This window comes from Meles meles, chromosome 21 (assembly GCF_922984935.1).
Source record: "Meles meles chromosome 21, mMelMel3.1 paternal haplotype, whole genome shotgun sequence".
Lineage (NCBI taxonomy): Eukaryota > Metazoa > Chordata > Mammalia > Carnivora > Mustelidae > Meles > Meles meles.
In genome coordinates, this window is record NC_060086.1 from 8,505,741 (window position 1) to 8,525,609 (window position 19,869).

A 19,869-nucleotide genomic window follows, 5' to 3' on the forward strand; every position below is an offset into this window, starting at 1 on the left:
GCTAGAAGCCAAGGGCTTCTACCTTATTTGCGGGAACAGCGGCGCTGGCGTCCTGAGCCACCATGCAGAAATCTGATAGCTGTGACTCTGAGTCTTGGCAAGCCCGGACAGCAAACTCATGAGCGGTCAAGCCTTGTATGGTTCTGGCACTAGCCGCCAGCCATCCCCAGCCTTGACATCTTCCCAGCTGTGGCCTCAGACGTTACAAAGCAGCCATAAAGCTATCCTCGCTCTGTCTTTCCTGATTTTCTGACCCGCAGAACCTGGGAGCACACCGCTGTAATTTGGGGTGTTCTTTACATAATAATAGCTAAGAGCCTCAAGGAAGGGATTTAAGTGGGGTCACAGAGGGAAAGTTCTTCCCAATGGGCCAGGGTTGGAGAAGGGTGGTAAGCCTCACTGCAGACACCAGGAGGAGGGAAGATGGAGGCTGTAGAGCTGAGGGCTGGTCCCGGCTGGGTGCATGTAGAGGCCTTGGCCCAGCTGGTAAACTGACAAAGCTGTCACAGCGATGCTCCCCACTCAGGCTGCTTCTCTCCAGCTGAGAGCCCCTCGCCCCTCAGTCGTGACTCCTGTGACTACATGCTGCTATCCTCCAAAAAGCACCCTTCCTGAAGCACAGTGCTAGGAACAAGCTTAGATCTATTGTTTGTGGAGGTCAGTGGAAGGTAGCACAGTCACCTCCCTGGATTGAAGACTTAGACCTCTATTAATGCAACCCAAGGATTGGTTCACTTTTATAACCACATGTCTCGGTTGAGCTGACTATGAACCACAATCCCTAGCTTGCTCCTGGGCTGTTGAGACCCTGCAACAACCCAGCCCAAGCAGATGCTCGGTCCCATCTGCCTTGTGGCTATTTTGGCTGGGAAGATGTTAACACCATCCTTCTCTGGGTGCGTAATACTGCACTGAGAGCCCCACGCTCCCATGGCTGGACCCCTGAGCTCTCTCCATTGTAGAAGGTCACCACGCTAACCCTGTCCACCTCGGGGGCCACTTGGGTCTGAGAAAGGAGATGTGAGCGCATGGGAAGAGTCTTCTGCAAGCCGGGGGTCAGGAGGTCTGTGTTCTGATACTCGCTTCTCACCATCCCCCACCACCCCCATCACACGCTCAGTAATGAAATCAGAGAGTGGGCGGAGGGGTGCTTCCCCCACCCCCACTGTCAGAGACTCTCCAAATAAGCTTTAGGAGGCAGGGCCCCCGATACCAGAGAAGCCCATGCTTCTGGAGACTGATCCTCCCCACTCAGAAACCAGAAGGGGCCACTGCGTGCCCCTTCTGGCCTGCCCAAGGCAGCAGGGTTCCATGGGCTTCCCCATCCCTACTTCCGGGTGACCAGGGCAGAGCCTGGCTCAGGCCAGAGCAGCTCACCACCCTGTAGTTAATATCGCAGGCAAAACCCAGGCTTAGAGCCAATTAGTTGTTTCCCCCCTCTTACCCCAAAGGAAATTGCCTTTTGCACTGTCAACTCCCTAATTACCAGATGGGATGACCGAGATTTTGAAGACAATTAAGGGAAGGTCTGTCTTTTCCCAAACTCCCTGGTGTCCCCTCCTCCCCAGACCCGCCCCTGTCTGGAGCCTTCCTCTAATTTGGAGCCACTTAGAAAAGACAGGGAAACCTTTAAAGTGAGGAAGAATGTCTCCAGGAATGCCTCCCGCCTGGTTTATAGCTGTAGCGGGCGGAGAGGGGAGAGGGGGGTGCTGGCAAACGCGCTCGCTCTGCTGAAACATGAATGCTGAATCCTGTTCAAGGGGCCTGTGGCCACAGCATTCTGCTGTAAAAAGAGCTGCGGGTTTGATGGTTGAAGAGGGACAAAGGAGCTAGGATCCCTCTGCCCAGCGGGCCAGGAGACACCCTACCAGAAGAGGGAGCCTCCAAGCCAGGTTTGGGAACTCTCTGCCTGGTCCTCCTCGGGTCACCTCTGGATGGTTCAGCCACCATTTCTGAGCTGCCCTGGCCCCTCTGCTCCCCTCTCCTGCCTGAACCTGGCCCCTCACATACCTGGGCAGCTCTGTGGGTGCTCTGGGAAGTGCCATACATCCGCCCTCTATTTGCACGGGGCAGTGACAGCTTTCATTTTGTCCCCATCCTTGACTCCCAGCTTCATGGACTCCAGCCCCTCGTGACTTCTCTGAATGGGTAATGGCGCTCTGTCCCCTCGCTCTTGAAACCATACCTGTTTTTTCGCCTCAATGCTCAGCACTCATAAGTACTCCATAAATATTTGATGAATGAGTGAATAAACCCAGCCTACCTTGTCTGACTGTGTTACTAAAATGATTCAAACCCGGGGATGTGTCAAGGATGAGTTGTTTTTTTTTTTTTTTTTAAAGATTTATTTATTTATTTATTTGACAGAGATCACAAGTAGATAGAGAGGCAGGCAGAGAGAGAGAGAGAGAGAAGCAGGCCCCCCGCCGAGCAGAGAGCCCGATGCGGGACTCGATCCCAGGACCCTGAGATCACGACCCGAGCCGAAGGCAGCGGCCTTAATCCACTGAGCCACCCAGGCGCCCCTCAAGGATGAGTTTTTAGTCCCCCAGAACACCAGGGTGGGGCCACAGTAGGTAATGGATGAACATTTGCCAATTTTGAGTTGCCTTTGCTTGGGGGATGTGGTGAGCTCCCCATCACAGGTGGTGTGCAAGCAAGAACCATTTGAGGGAGTCTGCAAAGGATACTCAGCCTCTAGTAGGGCTAGGTGGGCTGCACTCAGGGGGCCAATGGATTCCGCTGGGGCTCTGAGATCCTTCTAGCCAGAAAGTCTATGACAGTGACTCCCCACATGGAAAGTTATTTATGAAAAAACCCCTGGGGGCCTGATTTACTGAGGCTCCTCTGTGCTCCTCGTGGCCAGGTGGCTAGAGGCCAAGCAGCAATGATGGTAAGGCCCCAAGGCCAAGGGAAAGGCAGGTAGTAGCTGATCTACAGAATGGAGGTCAGAGAGAAGCAGAGATTCCAGGAGGAGAAGGGAGGGGAGAGAAACCAGGGAAGGCTTCTGGGAGGAGGTGAGAGGTAATAGAAAGTGGGAGGATGGAGGCGTGGTTGGGGCGGGGGAACATGCTCCACGGTCAAAGGTTTGGAGGAAGGAGATTTTGCAAATCACTGGGAAAATTGTGAAGGTCAAGGAGGTGGGCGGCTGGGATGGGGGGCCGGGGAGGCAGAGGACAGCCTGCTGACAGGAGAGTTTGAAGGGAGAGTTAGGGGTGAGGAGGAGCAGGCGAGGTCACCTGGACCACGTTGCCTTCCTGTGGTATGGGTGACAGCTGTCACCCTGCAAGGGGGAAAGCCATGTCCAAAGGCAGTTGATGTATTTCAAGCTCTCTTCCAGGTCTGGTGAGCCCTGGGAGCTCAGGTTGCCCTCTAGAAAATGGGGTGCTCTCCACAAGGGGCTTAGTACTCCTCTGAGTTCCTCGGACCAGCCTGGAAGAACCAGTGTGACCCAGCAATGACCATAGACTCTGCCCAGCCGCACCTGGCTGACGGGGCTGTGAGTTTTGTCAGCGTGGGGCATCTGCCTTCCAAAGCCCTTGACCCCAGAGGCCACCTCCTTTTCCTGGCGCTTCCCCTGCTCGGGGGCCCCTGCAGTCTCCCCCTGCCACACCCCTGCTCGTCCCAGGGACAGATTGTTCTCCGTCTCTCCCGTGAGTTTTCACAGTCGCTGTTGAGTTTTTTGGATCAGCTCTCCCTGCTTGCAGAAGGAGGCCAGGGAAGGAAAGCGTCAGGACTTCTTGGCTAAGCACTTGTTCCCCCGTTGTGACTTATCCTCCTCTCACCGGCATTCCCTTTTGGATTTCCTTCCATCCGGCAGGCTGGGAGGCTCTCCGCCTATTTGGGACTGTCCTGAGCTCCCCGGAGACCCTCCATGGGTGAGCGGCCCGGGTGGTGATCCCCAGAGGCAAGAGCTGAGCGTGAGGGCCCTCCGGCCAGCAGGAAGCAGGTGTTAAAGCCCCAGATGGCAAATGTCTCCCCATTTAGCAAGCCCAGAGCCAGGAGGCCCCGGGGCCCGGCTCGTGGACCAGGCCAGGAAAGGCGGCTCCCCGAAGCCAGCGTGGACAGTGGCCACCTGCTCAGGGTGGAGGTTCCATCATAGGTCCCAGCGAGGTCCGGAAGGGGAGCATGGGGATGGGCAGAACCTTCCAGAAACTCCCTTTTGGAATCACTAGAAAGACTCATCCTGGCACCTGCACTCATCAGCCTTGGATGCGTGATGTCACCCATGTGAGCCTCAGTTTTATCCCCAGGAGAATGGGGTGAGGATTCACTGTGAGGTCACACGTTTTAGGACATGGCCTGACCTTCTGTGTTGTGTGAAACTTAGCTACTCCGCTTATTGTCATCATCACATTCCCTGCCCCCAGGCTGGGATCAGCCGTCCTGGGGCCTGGAGGCCTGGAGACCAGCTCCAGGGACAGTTAAGCTATGCAGGGCCTGGAGATGGGTGGGCTTACTGCCTGAGCCCCATGCTACCGGCGCTGGCGGCTGATCAGACGTTGGGGGCCTCACATGGGAGCCCATTTGGCCAGACGGCCTGGGGGGGCCGCAATGGACCCGCGGGGCCTGCCGGGGGCAGGTGCGGACTTGGCTTGGCACATCTTCTGGAGAATTCTTGGGCTGTGTCAGGCCCGGTAGGGACAGGCCCCAGCTGGGGGTACGTGCGGCCAGCGTGGAATAAGGGATCTGATTCTCCAATTCTCCCTCTTTGGGGTCACGTTCACATTTCTTTGGTCTGCCTCTTTGCCTTTTCAGCTCCCCAGACATCGTCAATGGCCCGAGGGCTGGAGGGGGTCATGGTCACCCCAGTAACCAACCACAAGGCAGTAGTTGAATTGCCTGAAGGGTCTTGGGGGTCAGGCTGGTGCAGAAACCCTCTCCCCGAGCTGACCGGGGGTGACGCGTGCTTGCCACTTTTCACGGAAGGACGGTGGCCCGCTCAGAGTCACAGAGCTCAAGGCGTCGGGCCATGTTGCAGCCTTGAATGCTCCCCAACCAGGGTGGGTGGTCCTGCCTTGGAAGCTCTCCTGACCTCAAGTGGCCCAAGGCCAAGTCCTCCCGGCAGGTTCCAGGCCTCAATATACTGTGTGTTCTCAGCCAAGTGCCCCTTCCTGGGCCTTTGTCCCTTGGGTGTAGAGATCCGGCTGGCCCAGTATGGGCGGAGATCCTGTGGTTTGGACGGTGTCTGGACCCCACCCACTCCGAATGGCCCCAAACAGGTGCCTGGCAGGGAGGGCGCTATCCTGTCCTTTGTCACCCTCGCAGCTATTGTCCGGACCCGGAGCGCTATTTAAAGAGCCATCCCTGAGAACCCCCAGCCCTGCTGCGACCAGAAGGAGCTCTCCAGACCATGGTATGCTGGGGCTGCCCTACCTCCTGACCCTGACCTCATTCCTCAACTCTGACCTCATCCTGTGACCTTGACTTCTTGTGTGATTCTGACCTTCATCTCATGCCTGAACTCACCCTGACCTTGACCTTGCTCCTCTCACTGACATCCTTGAACTTGACCTGATGTTGTCCCTAGTCCTGACCTTTTTCTTCACCCTTGATGTTACCCCTGCACCTGGCTTACCCTGGACTGTCCTTAACGGATGGTCAGTCCATCCATGTAGGTCCTGATTTACATCTCTGCTTCCTGGACTCGGTGGGGACTGCTGAGGTGAAGCGGTGGGGGGTGGGGGGGATAGGAACAAAGAAGAAGGGGATAGAAGGAGACAGGGTGGGCTATGCTTAGAGATTTCATAGAAGAAGCAGGACTCTGGTCCTATTGAGAGGACATGGTTCCCGGGAGGCCAGGGTTGATATTCCAGGATAGCCTGGGACCTACACAGACTGGCATGGGACCTGCCCTGCTGCCTTCCCCTTGCCTCTGTCCCCAGACCCTTGGGTGTCCCTGCAGGCTCTCAATGGCACGGCCCTTTGAAGTCTCTGTCTCACACCTTCACTCTCCCTCCTGACCTGAGAACTCTGACCTGGCTGTCAAGTCTCAGTTCAGAAGCCACCTCCTCCGAGAGGTCTGCCCTGATTGCCCCAATGGCATAAGGGCTGCTCTGTGCTCTTAGTGTCTGTCCGTTCCTCCATCACTCCCCACTGATCCTCTGTCTCCAGGGGATCTCTGGGGACAAGGCAGAGCCTGATTCAGCGCTGGGTCCCCGGGACTGGGCACAGGGCCTGGCTGGAGGCCAGCAGGCACCTAATCAGTGTCCCGATGTTCTGCGGTAGACATCATCTTGGTTTTATAAATGGGGACACTGAGGCTCAGAGCAGGCAACTGATGTTCTCAGCATCGCAGGGCTGCGAACCGCAAAGGCAGGATTAGAATTCAGGTCTGGGTGACCCCCTTCTGCCCCGAGGTGCTCCTTTCGGAAGATTTTCATTTTCTTTTTTAAGGGCACATTGTAAAAGGCATTTTCCAAGATGGCTGGGCTGGAAATGGTCCCAGCAGGGAGAGCGGGAGGCCGCCCAGACCCCTGGGGCTCAGGGGGCCCCCGGGGAGTCCGTGAGAACAATCCCGTCCTCCCTCGGGGGGCTCTGGCAGGGGGGCCCTGGCACAGAGTGGGGCAATGGCCCACGACAGGGACACAGAAGGTTGCCTGAGACAGGGGTGGGGGACACCCAGGCCGAGGGCAGGTCTAAGGAGAGAGAGGGCAGACTATCCCACAGACGGAAGTGATTGTTTTTTATTAATCAGAGGGAAATGTGTATGTAATTATGTGAGATGAGCCCCGCAGGGAGGTTCCTTTCTTTATGATGTCTGAAGGGATTTATAAATATTACAGAGGCTTTACTGCACATAGCGTCCTGCCTGCCCCCTTTCAAAGGATTAGTGGAGACAAAGCACCCAGTAAAAGCTAATTAGAAGTCAGCCGGCGGTACAGCTCCTGAGCCCAGGAGCCGGAGGGGAAATGGGGGTGAGCGCGGGCTGGGGGGGACTGGAGCGAGCTCGGGGAGGGGAGACCACACAGGGGCCGGGGCAGTGGGGGGAAGGCAGGGGGAGCCCACGCTCCGGGGCGGGGTGGGCAGAGGCTTGGCACCACTGACATGGAGGCAGGGGGACGGGGGGTGGGGGGACACCCCTTGCCCCTCCGGCTCTGTGAAGCCCGGGCTGTCCTTTGCGGCCTCACAAGCCACATCTGAGACTCCTTGACCACAGAAGGCCCCGGTGAGAGCTGCTGGGGGCGAAGTCCCCTGGGGGGTCTTGGGAACCCAGAGCCTTCAGGAAATGCTCAAGGCCATGCTCTCAGGCCCCTGATATCTTGTGAGAAGCACGTGGAGTCAGGAAGGCTGGCCAGAGACCTTCCGCGTGGGTGGTCGCCTGCTCTACCTGCTGTGGAGACGGGCTCTGGGCTCTGGGCAGCTGTTTCCCAATGGATCCGCACTTGGAGCTGGGCCCTGGGTGGGTGTTGGGGAGCTCCGAGGTGGGACGGACACAGGGAGATGTGGCCAGACCGGGTCCTGTCTGCTGGGTTCCCCCCACCAGGTCAAGAAGCTGCTGACCGGCCCATGGGGTGGGGGTCCCCAGGCTTCTGGCCTCAGGCAGGACAAAGGCCTCGCTTATCTGCCAGGTTTCCTTAGAGCCCTGTCCGTCTGCGGTGCCCCACAGCCCAGGGCGGCCCTGTCACTCGGGACTGGGACAGGCTGGGAGGGGCAGCACGGCACGGGGGTGTGGGTGGGTGGCAGGTGGGATGCGCGGCTGACCTCGGAGGAAGGCCGTCTCACTGCCTCCCACCTGGCACTTCCCAGGCACCCAGAAGAGCCCGAAAGAGAGCGGAAGGTGGTGCCAGCTCCAATGTCTTCTCCATGTTTGATCAGTCCCAGATCCAGGAGTTTAAAGAGGTCGGTCAGTGTGCCCTCTGGGCCACCGCGAGTGTTAGTGCATGCATGGAAAGCATCCAGTGGGCTGGCAAGGCAATGATTACGTCTCTATCCTTAGAGCCCACCACGTTGTGCCTCCGAGCCCGGAGACGTGACTTGCTGTCTTTGGGTAACCCCTGCCCCTCTCTACCTGAGCCTTTGCTTGCGGCATGACCTCAGGCTTCTGCTCTCTGAGCCTCAGTTTCCCTCTCTGTAAAATGGGGTTGCCGCAGCATGATGTGAGGGGTAGGCATGGCACCCCCGCCACGTGTTGGCGTGCAGTGGGAACGGAGTGAGTCCGCCAACACTCCCGTGTGGGTGCCATGCTGAGCCAGGAAACCCGCTGGCCAGAGGTTACCCAGGCAGCGGTGTGCAGGACGACAGTCCCTTGGAGGGGGGAGGGCATGGGCTTGGGCAAGCGGGTCAGTGGCCGCTCAGTACCCCTGTCTCCACTAGGCCTTCACCATCATGGACCAGAACCGGGATGGCTTCATCGACAAGGAGGACCTGAGGGACACCTTTGCCGCCTTGGGTGGGTGACCAGCAGTTGGGGAGGCTCGGAGCTTGGGGCAGAACTGAGCCCAGGCCTTCTGGAAGGAGTGGGTGCCTCGGGACAGGCCAGGGCAGCAGTTGCAGTGGTGTGAGGGGCTTGGGTGCTGTGGGTGGCCTGTGCCATGGGTATGGTCTGGGCCAAGGACGCAGGAAAGGCAGCAGGTGCACGAATGGCCTGGCCTAGGGGGCCGGGGTGGGGAATGGGGCCAAGAAAGCAGTGGGCGATTCTGGGGGAGGAGGCTGGACAGGTCCACAGGGTTCAAGTCGACCAGGTTTTAGCTGCCAGGGGAGGCTGCCCAGGGAGAGGCCTTAAGGCACGAACAGGGTGGGGGGTTCAGCTCAGGGGAAGGGGGCATAACTGAGTCATGCCTGAACTACGCTTTGAGCTCCCGGAGATGTGATTGTCCTGTGGGACCATGAGGAACCCCGGAGTCCACCCACCCCCAGGTGACCTCCTCCTGTGGCATATGAGCTCTGAGCTCCCAGTCTTCTGGCCCCTACGCACCTCCATTTTGGCTTCTTTGGGCCTCAGTTTCCTCATCCGTGAAATGGAGATAATCACCAACTCGCTCTCCTTTCCGCGGAGGCCGAGGTGTTAGCAGGGCGGGTTGGGCAGTGAGGCTGGGAGCAGCCCAGTGCTGTGGCCAAATGTGTCCCCTTCTTGAGGTCCCCCAGCAGGTGGGCAGGGTCTGAGGGCTGAGGCGGGGTTGGGGAGGGGTGGGGGGATAGAGCTGGGAGACCCTGGTCCTGAGCGCTGTTCTTCCGGGCTGCCTGCGGGCAGGGTCCCCTCTGTCCCTCACTGTGCTCCTGGATGTCCCCCTCGCCCCAGGCCGCATCAATGTGAAGAACGAGGAGCTGGAAGCCATGGTGAAGGAGGCGCCTGGACCCATCAACTTCACTGTCTTCCTGACCATGTTTGGGGAGAAGCTGAAGGGTGAGTGAGGCCCCACGTCGCTCGGGTGGGGAGGGCAGTCTGGCTCCATGTGCAGACCGCTGGGAGCATAGGGCAGCCCCAGCTGCCAGCCCCCTGGGCCCTACCCCAGTTTCCACCTCTAGGCCAGAGCAGGAGGAGGGCATCCGGGGCTGGGAGGGGACAATTTGTGTGAAGACCCTCCTCCCACCACTTCCCTCACCTTACCTGCCCTGCCTCTCAGCCAGCAGCAGGACAGTACTGGGTATGGGATTCTGGAAGCTACTGTGACTGACTGCAGCCCTGGGAGGGTCCGTCACACAGCTTCCGGGGGACAGCTTGAGGGGCTCAGCAGGGATAGATCCCTAACCATGACTCCTGGTTCTAACCACGGCATCTCCCGGGCCAGGGGTGTGGGGTCAGGGCAGCGGTCCAGGCAGCTCTGTCCCTTTCTCTCTGGGCCCTGGGGAGCTACCCTCTAACCCTTAGTAGAGTTTTCCTGGGCTTGAGGCTTCCCTGGGCAGAGGGAGGAGGCCAGCTTGGGCTGTGGCTGTCTTGGGAGGTGACACTCCTCCCCACCGACACCCTGTCAGATGCCCTCCCTCTGATCTCCAGGTCCTGCCCGAGTCCAGTCTTCAGCTCCCAAGTACAGCACTGTCTTTTTGGCCTGCCAGTTCTCGTGCACGTCTTGGGTGACGAGAGAGCCCCAGCGATGCCCTCACACCAACCCCACCTCACTAATCATGACCTCTGAGCTTTAGTTTCTTTGTCTATAAAATCAGGCCAATCATCAGGAGGGTTAAGCCCATAAGTGCTCAGTGGGGTCTCCATGTACAGTTGTACAGGCGGCTCATCAGTATACGCAGCACCCTTGTTCATTACTCCTATTCTTGTTTCTCAGAAATCTCCCTTCTCTTGCTCCAACTGAGGAAGTCCCCCCAGGCCTCCCCCCAACCCCCCGCCCTGGCCTGTACTCTTCACCCTGGCTTTCTCCCTGCCTGTATGTGCTGTTTCTAGGTACGGACCCGGAGGAGACCATACTCCACGCCTTCAAGGTGTTTGACACTGAAGGGAAAGGTTTCGTTAAGGCTGATTTGTAAGTCCCCTCTGCCCTTAGTTTTGGTTTTTCTCTCCCCAAAGGCTCAGGTGATCAGTGAGCTGGGTGAGGTCAGGGTGGGTTGCCGCCCAGTCTCCTACCACTCCCAGCGCTTAGCCAGCTCGGGCAGTGTCTGGCCAGGAGCCAGGAGGGCACTGCCCTGCCCAGCTCGGCCATCACTCAGTGTCCCTTCCCCCCCTGGGACCTGGTGTCCCCCATTTCTGTGTGGAAGTGTATGGGGAGTGTGGGGTCACCAGGGGCAGGTTTCCCAGTGGTAGACGTGGACCTTGAAGGGAAACGAAGGGCTCCTTAGGCTGGGGCAGGGAACATTCTAGATGCCAAAACACAACTGTGAAGGAAAGGGCTTGGCGTTTGCAGGGTTGGTGAGGGGGCGGCTGAAAGTCAGGTGGGGAACGCTGAGCACAGAGAGGGTCTATGTGGGGTAGGTCCTGTGACAGGCCCTGGGCTGCGGGTCTGCACTGGGGACCACTGGGCTGGCCTGTGGAGGTGGGGGCCCCAATGCCCGCTCTGCCTCAGCCCAGTGAGAGCACTGAGCAGAGCCGAGCGTGGTGGCGGGGGCAGCCTGCCCAGTGACTAGGACATGGAACTGTCCCCAGGGAAGTCCCTTCAGAGCCTCGGAGGTCTTGCCAGGCCTGTGGGTGGCCTGGAGCAGGCAAAATTTCCTCCGCAGGCACAGCCTTCCTGACCGATTGCTGTGATGCTTGTGGCCTTGACTTTGCGGCCAGATTCGCTGCCCACCGAAATCACCCCATATGGGGCCGGGGGAGGTGGGCAGGAGAGGGCAGGACAGGGGAGCTGGGGGGAAACCAGCAAAGTTCCGTCTTGTCCCTCACACCTTTTCACCACCCCCACCCCCCAAAATTGTGAGCCACATTTTCCCCAGGGCTAAGTGAGGGGTTGTTCAGGGCTCCTGCGGGCTGGGGCCCTCTCCTTTGCCCCTCCCTCAGGGTCCACGGTTCCCACACCCGTCTTGGGGATCCCCACAAGGCACCTTCACTCCCACCAGGGCAGGGCCAGGAACACTTCTGGGACCCAGTTTGGGAACCGAAAGCCCCACCCCCGGGGCTATCGGACCTGGAAGACGTGGCTGCCTGCCAGGCAGGCCACAGAGGAGGCTCTGGCTGAAAGGGAGTCTGTGAACAGTCCCCAGCCCGGAGAGTCGGAAACTGTGACTGTCCCACAGTAACATAAATAATGGAAAATGTGCGTCGGTCCTTCACGGGCTGGCCCCTGCCGGCGCCACGGGACACTTGGCGCTCAGGCCTGGCTCAGGCCTCTGATCCCTTCCCCGCCTGCTGTGCCCCTTGAGAGGCCGGGAGGGGGCCCTCCGAGCTCCCAGGGCATCAGTCCTGTGGGGCTTCACCTCCTGCCAATTCCCCAGCCCCCGGGGCCGCTCAGACCCCCCACCCTGTCACTGCCAGTCCTGATCTTTTGGCACCTTGGTTTTTCCCTCTATAAAAGGGGCTCATAGCGCTCGCTTCCCAGGGCTACGTGGAGCCAAGGGGACCTGGGCAAGACTGTCTCCTGCCTCGGCAGAGGGCCAGCCCTTGTATTCTTGGAGGCACGGGGAAGTGTCGCTCCCTGGCTGAACTAGCCGGGCCCCTAGAAGAGACGGAGGGGCCCACCTGAGGCCACACAGACTTCTGGCCGGCGTCCTCCTGGGGCACGACGCCTCCCCAGCCCCTGTCCACTCTCACCACCCCCAGGATCTGCATGTGCACGCCCGGGGTGGCCCTTCCCCTCAACCTGACCCTTCCTCTCCCCTGAGCAGCATCAAAGAGAAGCTCATGACCCAGGCTGACCGGTTCAGTGAGGACGAGGTGAGTGTGGGCTTTCCAGGGCACAGCCTAGAATCATCCTGGGGAAGGTCCCGGCCGGCCCAGACCCTTCTCGGCAGCCCCCTTCCCGGGAGATGGTCCTTCTTCTTTAGACAGTGATGCGATGACTCCCCCCCCCAACCTTGACTTCTCCGAGGAGGGCAAGGTTGAGTGGGGCTGTCTGCAGGCCCCTGGCCATCCCCACCTCGACCTGCAGAGAGGGGAGCCCCGTTCTGCCTGATGCCCTCGGGTGACCTCCCTCCACCCCCACTCCGGCTCCCTTTCGACCCAAGTCCAGGCCTTACTCCTTCCCCAGGTCAAGCAGATGTTTGCGGCTTTCCCGCCAGATGTGTGCGGTAACCTGGACTACCAGAACCTGTGTTACGTCATCACGCATGGAGAGGAGAAGGACTAGCAGGCCAGGGAAACCCCCCCCCCCCCGCCCACATTCAGAGGTAGCAAACTCCCGTGGTGTTTTGGGGGCGATCCCTGGTGAGCCCCCTACAGCCAATGTGTGCAAAGGAAATTCTCCCCTTACCCACCCCCCACCCCAGCTCAGGGGCAAAGCGAGAATAAAGAACGCTAACAAGGCCTGCATTTTCGTGATTAATGCTCCGGTTGGGGAGAAAGCGAAACATTCCTGCGTTGTTGGTTTTTCCAAAACTTTTTTTTTTTTTTTACTTCCCCGGCTTTGCTCAAATGTTCCTGATGAGCTGGTGTTTAGAACTAATTGACAGTTTTAATGATCCCCAGCTGGGCCACAGGACGTGCCTTCATTTAGGAAGTTTTACTGAGCACCTGGGGCGTGCCAAACCCGGTGCTGGTCTGGGGGGCACACACAGAGGAGCCAACCCTGTCCCTGGACTGTAAGGTCATGTAGTGAGCAGGACAAGATGTGGGGTGGGGGCACCGGGGGGGGTGGTCAGAGCAGTGCCCGGGAGACCCGGCATCTGGGAGCTGGGCAGAGGCCAAGGAGGTGGAGACGAGGGGGCAGATCCAAGGATGAACAAGGAGCAGTTGGGGACTCCTTCAACAGGACCCGTGTAGCACCAACCACAAAACGAAAGGACATGTATTGGACCTCATCAAAAGTAAACACTTGCCCGCAGCAGAAGACATATTGGAAGAATGTGAAAAGGCAAAGGCGAGTATTGGGAATAGATTTTGACAAAGATTTCATGTCCCAAATATACTTCTAAAAAAATCCTGCATCAGGGGCCCCCTGGGTGGCTCAGTGGGTTAAGCATCTGCCTTGGGCTTGGGTTATGATCCCAGGGTCCTGGGATCGAGCCCCAAGTTGGGCTCCCTGCTCAGTGGGGAGTCTGCCTCTCCCTCTCCCTCTGTCCCTCCCCTTGCTGGTGTTCACATACTCTCCCTCTTGCTCTCAAAAATAAATAAAATCTTAAAAAAAAAAAAAGACTTCATGGAGAATTATTTTTTAAAAATCCTACCTATCCTTACTGGAAAGTTAACAGTCATGGACACACACACACACACACAGTGGACTTCTGGCTGGCTCAGTTGGTAGAGCGTACGACTCTTGATCTCAGGCTCGTGAGTTCCAGCCCCACGTTGTGGGGAGAGCTTCCTTAAAAATAAAATATTTTAAAAAAGAGAGAGAGACATACACAAAAGAGAGCATACTTCTTTCTGTAACTTTTTAAAATGATAGCATTTTTAAAAATAACTTTTTTGTTAAGATATAATTCACGTGCCATAAAATCCATCCTTTTAAAGTATATAATTCAGTGGCTTTTAGTATACTCCCAGGGCTGGGTGGCTATCTCCACTATCTATATCCAGGACATTTTCATCACCCCCCAAAAGAAACCTGTAAGTTGGTTAAGCTGCTGCCTTCAGTTCAGGTCATGATCCCAGGTCCGGGATCGAGTCCCACATCGGGCTCCTTGCTCAGTGGGGAGCCTGCTTCTCTCTCTGCCTCTGCCTGCTTTCTCTCTGTCTCTCTCTCTGACAAAATCTTAAAAAAAAAAGAAAAAAGAAACCTGTTAGCAGTCACTCCTCACCCCTTTCTGTGCCCAATCCCCAGCAACCACCAATCTACTTTCTTTTTCTATGGATATGCCTATTCTAGACATTTCATATAAATGGAGTCATACAGTATATGGTCTTTTGTGTCTGACTTCTTCGCATAACGTTTCCATGGTTCGTCTGTGTTGTGGTACTTTTCCTCTTTATAGCTGGGTAACATTTTGTCGTATGGCTAGACCATGTTTTGTTGATCCACTCATCTCTTGATGGATAATAGGGACGTTCCCGCTTTGGGGCTATTATGAGTAACACTGCTGTGAACATTCAAGTGCAAGTTTTTGTGTGAACATGTTTTTGAGTCTCTTCTAGGGATGAAATTGATGGGTCATATAGTAATTCTATATTTAACCTTTCTGGGAATTGCTAAACTGTTTTTCAAAGCACTTTTTCAAAGGGACAGCCCCATTTTATATGCCCACTGGTAATGTTCGAGGTTCTTCTACTTTCTTCACATCCTCACCAGCACTGTTATTTTTGTTTTTTTTTCTTTTTTAATTTTAAATTTTTATTTTTTTTAAGTAAGCTCTACTTGAACTCACTTGAACTTGAACTCACAACTCGAGATCAAGAGTGGCATGCTCCACCAACGGAGCCAGCCAGGTACCCCACTGTTTTTGTTTTTATTTTTTAAATAGCCCTCCTAGTGGGTGTCAGGTTGCATCTCATTTTGGTTTTGATTCACATTTCTCTAACGATTGATGAAGCTAAGCATCTTATCATGTTCTTATTGACCATTTTTATCTCTTTTTTTTTTTTTGAAAAATGTCTTTTCAGCTTCTTGGCTCATTTTTAAATTGGGTTATTTATCTTTTTTGTTGCTGAGCTATAAAAGTTCTATATATATTTTGATACTAGGCTCTTTAGATACATGATTTGCAAAAAAATGTTCTCCCGTTCTGTGGGTTGTCTTTTCACTTCCTTGATAGGGTTTTTTTTTTAAGATTTTATTTATTTATTTGACAGGTAGAGATCACAAGTAGGCAGAAAGGCAGGCAGAGAGAGAGGAGGAGGAAGAAGGTCTCCCCGCTGAGCCGAGAGCCCGACGTGGGGCTTGATCCCAGGACCCCGGGATCATGACCCGAGCCGAGGCAGAGGCCACTGAGCCACCCAGGCACCCCTGATAGGGTTGTTTAATGTTTATTCTTTCTTCCAAGAGTTTCATAGTTTCAGCTTCTGCATGTAGGACATTAGGACATTTGAGGGTTATGGAGTTGTTGCTGTCTATGCTGTGAGGTAGGGGTCCAGCTTCATTTTTTTTGCCTATAGATATCCATTCTTCCAGGATTTGGAGGAGTGAGACTATGTTCCCCCTTGTGAAGGGATGAACTGATCAGAGCGGTGGGTTTATATCTAGACCCTCACTTCCAATCCATCCACCTTCATGTCTCAGTGCATACCTTTCGATTCCACTTACGTGGCGTTCTGAACCAAGTGAAACTAATTCATGGAGGCAGAAGGCAGGATAATGGCTATTTCTGGGCTGTGAGAGAGTCTTATGGGAGATGAAAATGCTCTATGTCTTAAACGAATATTACCATTCTTTTTTTTAAAGATTTTTATTTATTTATTTGACAGAGAGAGATCACAAGTAGGCAGAGAGGCAGGCAGAGAGAGAGGGGGAAGCAGGCTTCCTGCTGAGCGAAGAGCCCGATGCGGGGCTCGATCCCAGGACCCTGAGATCATGACCTGGGCCGAAGGCAGAGGCTTAACCCACTGAGCCACCCAGGCGCCCCAAAATGCTCTATGTCTTGATCTGGTGGCTGGTACTCAGGTGTAGACATGAAAGGTGATCAGACAGTACCATTAAGAGTCGAGCAGTTAATGCCCTTTCCTATATTTATGGTCTCTCCCAACAGGAAGGAAAGAGAAAGAAAAGAAGGAGTGAGAAATAGGAAAGAGAAAAAGTTGGGAGCGATGAGGGGAGGGAAAGAGAAGACGGGATGGTCAGGAGATAGGGTGGAGGTGACGGGCATCAGGGGGAGCCGTGCGGACATGGCTTTGGCGACTGATGGCACTATGCCCTTGGATGCCAGGTATAGGGCTCTGGGAGCCAGGGCCTGGGCTAGCCTGTGAAGGGATCGCCAGCAGTGGGACCAGAAGAGACCACAGAGTAATCCTGAACCCTTAGAGCAGGAGGAGGACCAAGCAGAGATGGGCAGTCAGCAGGCTGGGAGGTGAGATCTGGGGGGAGACGATCAGGTGGAAAAAATGCCAACAACGTGAGATCTGAAGGGCCGGACCCCAGGCTGAAGTCTGCACATGCTCTTAGACATCTCAGCCCCGTGAGTACAGGACAGGAAAGGGAGGCACGCAGCTTGCCCAAGGTCACTTGGTGGAGCTGGGACGGGGACCCAGGCAGCCCGGCTTTGCACCCATAAGCTCTACCCCACACCACCAGCCGATGCAGCATAGTGTGGGGGTAGGGACAGAGTTTAGGGCCACAACAAGAAGGTTCCTTTCCTTGTCCCTCACCCTCCTAAGCTCCTCGTTGCCCCTGGGGGAGGCGAGGAGAGAGGTGTGCCCATCAGCCAGGAGCTCCCCGGCTCAGATCACAAGGGCAAGGTCTGCGAGCAGGGGCTGGGGAAGCCCCACAGCTGAGAGGAACAGTACTCCAAAAGAGCCCTCTCTCTCCGCCCAAGCCTTGCTCCTTCTGCTCTCTAAGACTTTGGCTTTCCTGGAAATCAAGGTCTCTGCTGCTGAGGAACTCGTCAGACCTGTTTACACCCTGAGGAACCAGGCCAGAGCCAAGCTGGAGGGAACAGACGCCATGGGCACCTGCTGGCCCGCCTCACAGCTCCGGGAGGCCCGGCTCCATGACACCCAGTTCTGCCCGCCCTGCAGTGGCCCAGCCCCATGAGGACGTGAGGCGGCCAGCCGGGAAGGCCAGAGGGGCTCCGTGCAGCTCAGGAGAAGACACCAGGGGCCCATTCACTCCTCCGTCCTTCAGACATCCGACCACGTACACCCACTCTGTTCCAGGGCCCAGAGAGGATCGGTAACACCAGGAACACCCACCTGTGTCCTCAGTGGGCTCTGGCCCCACAGGCATGGGAGTGGATGGACTCTGGTGGCCTAGGGAGAAGGCAGGGGCAGCGTGGGGGGCCAGTAGCGGCTCCAAGGCCCTGGTTTCTGCCTCTCTTGGTGTCTCTACAGCTTAGCTGGCTCATGGCCCCTCTCCTTCCACTGAGGTTCATTGGTGAGCTTGGCTGCCCCTGAACCAAGCCCACAACCAGGGGCCTTTAGTTTCTCTGACTTTCCATCCAGTTCTTGAGGGATACTTGGTGAGGCCCCACAGGACCGCCAGATAGGTCCCACTGGATCTTCCTCTACTCCAGGAAGCTGGGTTGGGGGTTGAGTTTCCTGAAAGCCAGAGAGAAATCAGGAGCAGTGTGCGTGAGTGTTGATGGACTTATCATGTCTCCTGAGTTGTATCTCGGATCGCTTTTCAAAGGTACAAGAACTCCTTGGGGCCTCCCTAACCTCGCCCTGCACCTCCATCCTCTTGGCTCTGGGCTCCAGCTGCACAGCCTCATTTGGCCCCTTGAGTGCCACAGGGCCTTTGCATACGCTGCTCCTGCTGCCTGGCACACTCTCCCGCCTGGTACCACCCCTTCCTCTACCCACTGGCCCCCCCTCAGCTTTCTCTTCTCAGCCCCGCCTCTCATCTCCAGTTCCTGTTGCCTGGAATGCGCCACACCCCCTCCAGCGCCTCATCGTGGCACCCAGCACTTTTGCTGGGGATATGTAAGTGGGGTTTTCCTTTCCCATAGGGATTTAAGCCTGGGGTCAGGGTGGATTCTCTCCCTCCCTGCACCCCTAGCACCCTGCACAGGGCCTGGTACTGCAAAGACTCTTGGGAAACATTTAACCAGCTCCAGCAGGCCTAGAGAGCTGACCCAGACTGCCTGAGGCCTTCAGAGGCAGCTTCTGTGGTCAGTGCTGTGGGCTCTGGGCCTTCTAGAAGACACTGTGGGCCAGAAGTCACAGCTAGGGCTCGCAGCATCCCCAGATCCATCCCCAGGGCTGCATGGGGCCTGCCCTATCTGTCTGTGACTTAGTCTCCCCCCCAAACAGAATGGGATCCCATGGTCCCCGGAGTCTCAGGAACTCTAGCCCCCAGGGCAGCAGAGAACCCTGAGGCCATGGGCATCCCTGAGTCCCTGAGAGCTGGCCAGACTGGCTGTCCGGGAATTCATGGTGGCCCCAACCCGAGCCCAGCAGGTGACAGGCAGCCCGGGGAGCTGGGTGCAGAGGGCAGGGGGTTGGATGCTGGCCCCACTCTGGCCCCGCCGGCTCCCCCAGCCAGCTGGGTCTCATTGAGGGTAATTAGCCCCGGGAGCCGCCTGGATCTTGGCATCTGATTTTCCACTGTGATCCGTGAGCCCGGGCCTTCGGACAGTGGCCCCCATAAAATCACGAGGGGGTCGCTGTTAAGAGAAACGGCAAATTCCTTCCACCCGTGCGACTGGCTAAATTGACTCTGAGAGCAGATTCCCTCCTGGCGCTCGCTCAAGAATGGCCAAGTCCTTTGAAGGTCTTTCCAGGACGGACCCCAGGGGCTTGGAGCCGGCTGGGCGGGGAATCTCCCGGGAACCTCTGCTGACCACGGGAGACGGGGGCCCTCTCTGGCTGGCCCCTGGCTGCTGGAGGGACCCTGCTGGGCTCCATTGGCCATCTCCATGGCAACCCTGGGGGTGACTCTGGACCTTTTTCACAGCCAGGAAATGGCTGGGGTGGGGGCGGGGAGAGCCCACGATGTCCTCAGTCTGGCTGTCCTTCAGTCTGGCTGAGGGTTAGTCTGGGCCTCTGGGACGCCTAAATGTCAGTGTCTGTGTGTCTCACACATAAAACCTTCAAGTCTCACCTGACAAAGAACCCTGCACAGGGCGAAGGTCCTGGTGACTTTGGCTGGCTCCACAGCCTGGATCTCGGAGTTTGCCTCTGACTTTGTCACTTCCGGGCAAGGTCATTCACCTTGCCGTGACTCAGTTTCCCTATTTAGAAAAGGAAGCTCATGGCAGTGTTAACCTCACAGGATAGCTCCTTGCTTCACGCAGGCCCGGCTTTGGGATCCCGGGGTGGACAGACAGATCTCATCCGGACCCCTGCTGAGCCCACGTCCAGGGGAAGGCAGATGTCAGTAATGACATCAGGAGACAAGAAGGACTCAAGTCCTTCTTGATAGAGGGGTGGATGGGCAAAGGGCGGGTGGAGAGGCAGTAGGCTACCCGTGTAGGCCATGGTAAAGCTGTGTCCTAGGAGTAAGGACACTTCCATGGCATTGGGAATGATATGAGCACAAGTGTAATTTTTTTTTTAAGATTTTATTTATTTATTTGACAGAGCGAGGTCACAAGCAGGCAGGCAGAGAGAGAGAGGAGGAAGCAGGCTCCCCGCCAAGCAGAGAGCCCGATGCGAGACTCGATCCCAGGATCCTGAGATCATGACCTGAGCCAAAGGCAGAGGCTTAACCCACTGAGCCACCCAGGCGCCCCACAAGTGTAATTTAATAACCCAAGGTGATAAGTGCAAAGTCAGGAAAGGCCCATGGAACTGAGAAAGCA

The 19,869-nt window shown here is 56.6% G+C and overlaps 1 protein-coding gene across 3 annotated transcripts in view; it reads left to right on the forward strand.

The window, feature by feature from the left end:
• The window catches only part of MYL10 (myosin light chain 10), a 29,796-nt gene extending 16,623 nt beyond the window's left edge, over positions 1-13,173 (forward strand). The window contains exons 2-8 of one of the 3 annotated variants that reach the window (XM_045993736.1): positions 5,269-5,356; positions 7,750-7,842; positions 8,317-8,392; positions 9,242-9,346; positions 10,340-10,418; positions 12,211-12,259; positions 12,573-13,171. In XM_045993736.1, coding sequence (XP_045849692.1) covers positions 5,354-5,356; positions 7,750-7,842; positions 8,317-8,392; positions 9,242-9,346; positions 10,340-10,418; positions 12,211-12,259; positions 12,573-12,671 — 504 coding nt within the window. In that variant the 5' untranslated portion in view covers positions 5,269-5,353 and the 3' untranslated portion in view covers positions 12,672-13,171. Of the gene's footprint in view, positions 1-5,268; positions 5,357-7,749; positions 7,843-8,316; positions 8,393-9,241; positions 9,347-10,339; positions 10,419-12,210; positions 12,260-12,572 lie in introns of all 3 variants that reach the window. The other 2 variants (XM_045993737.1, XM_045993738.1) reach the window with 2 other exon arrangements.
• Positions 13,174-19,869: the final 6,696 nt, after the last annotated feature.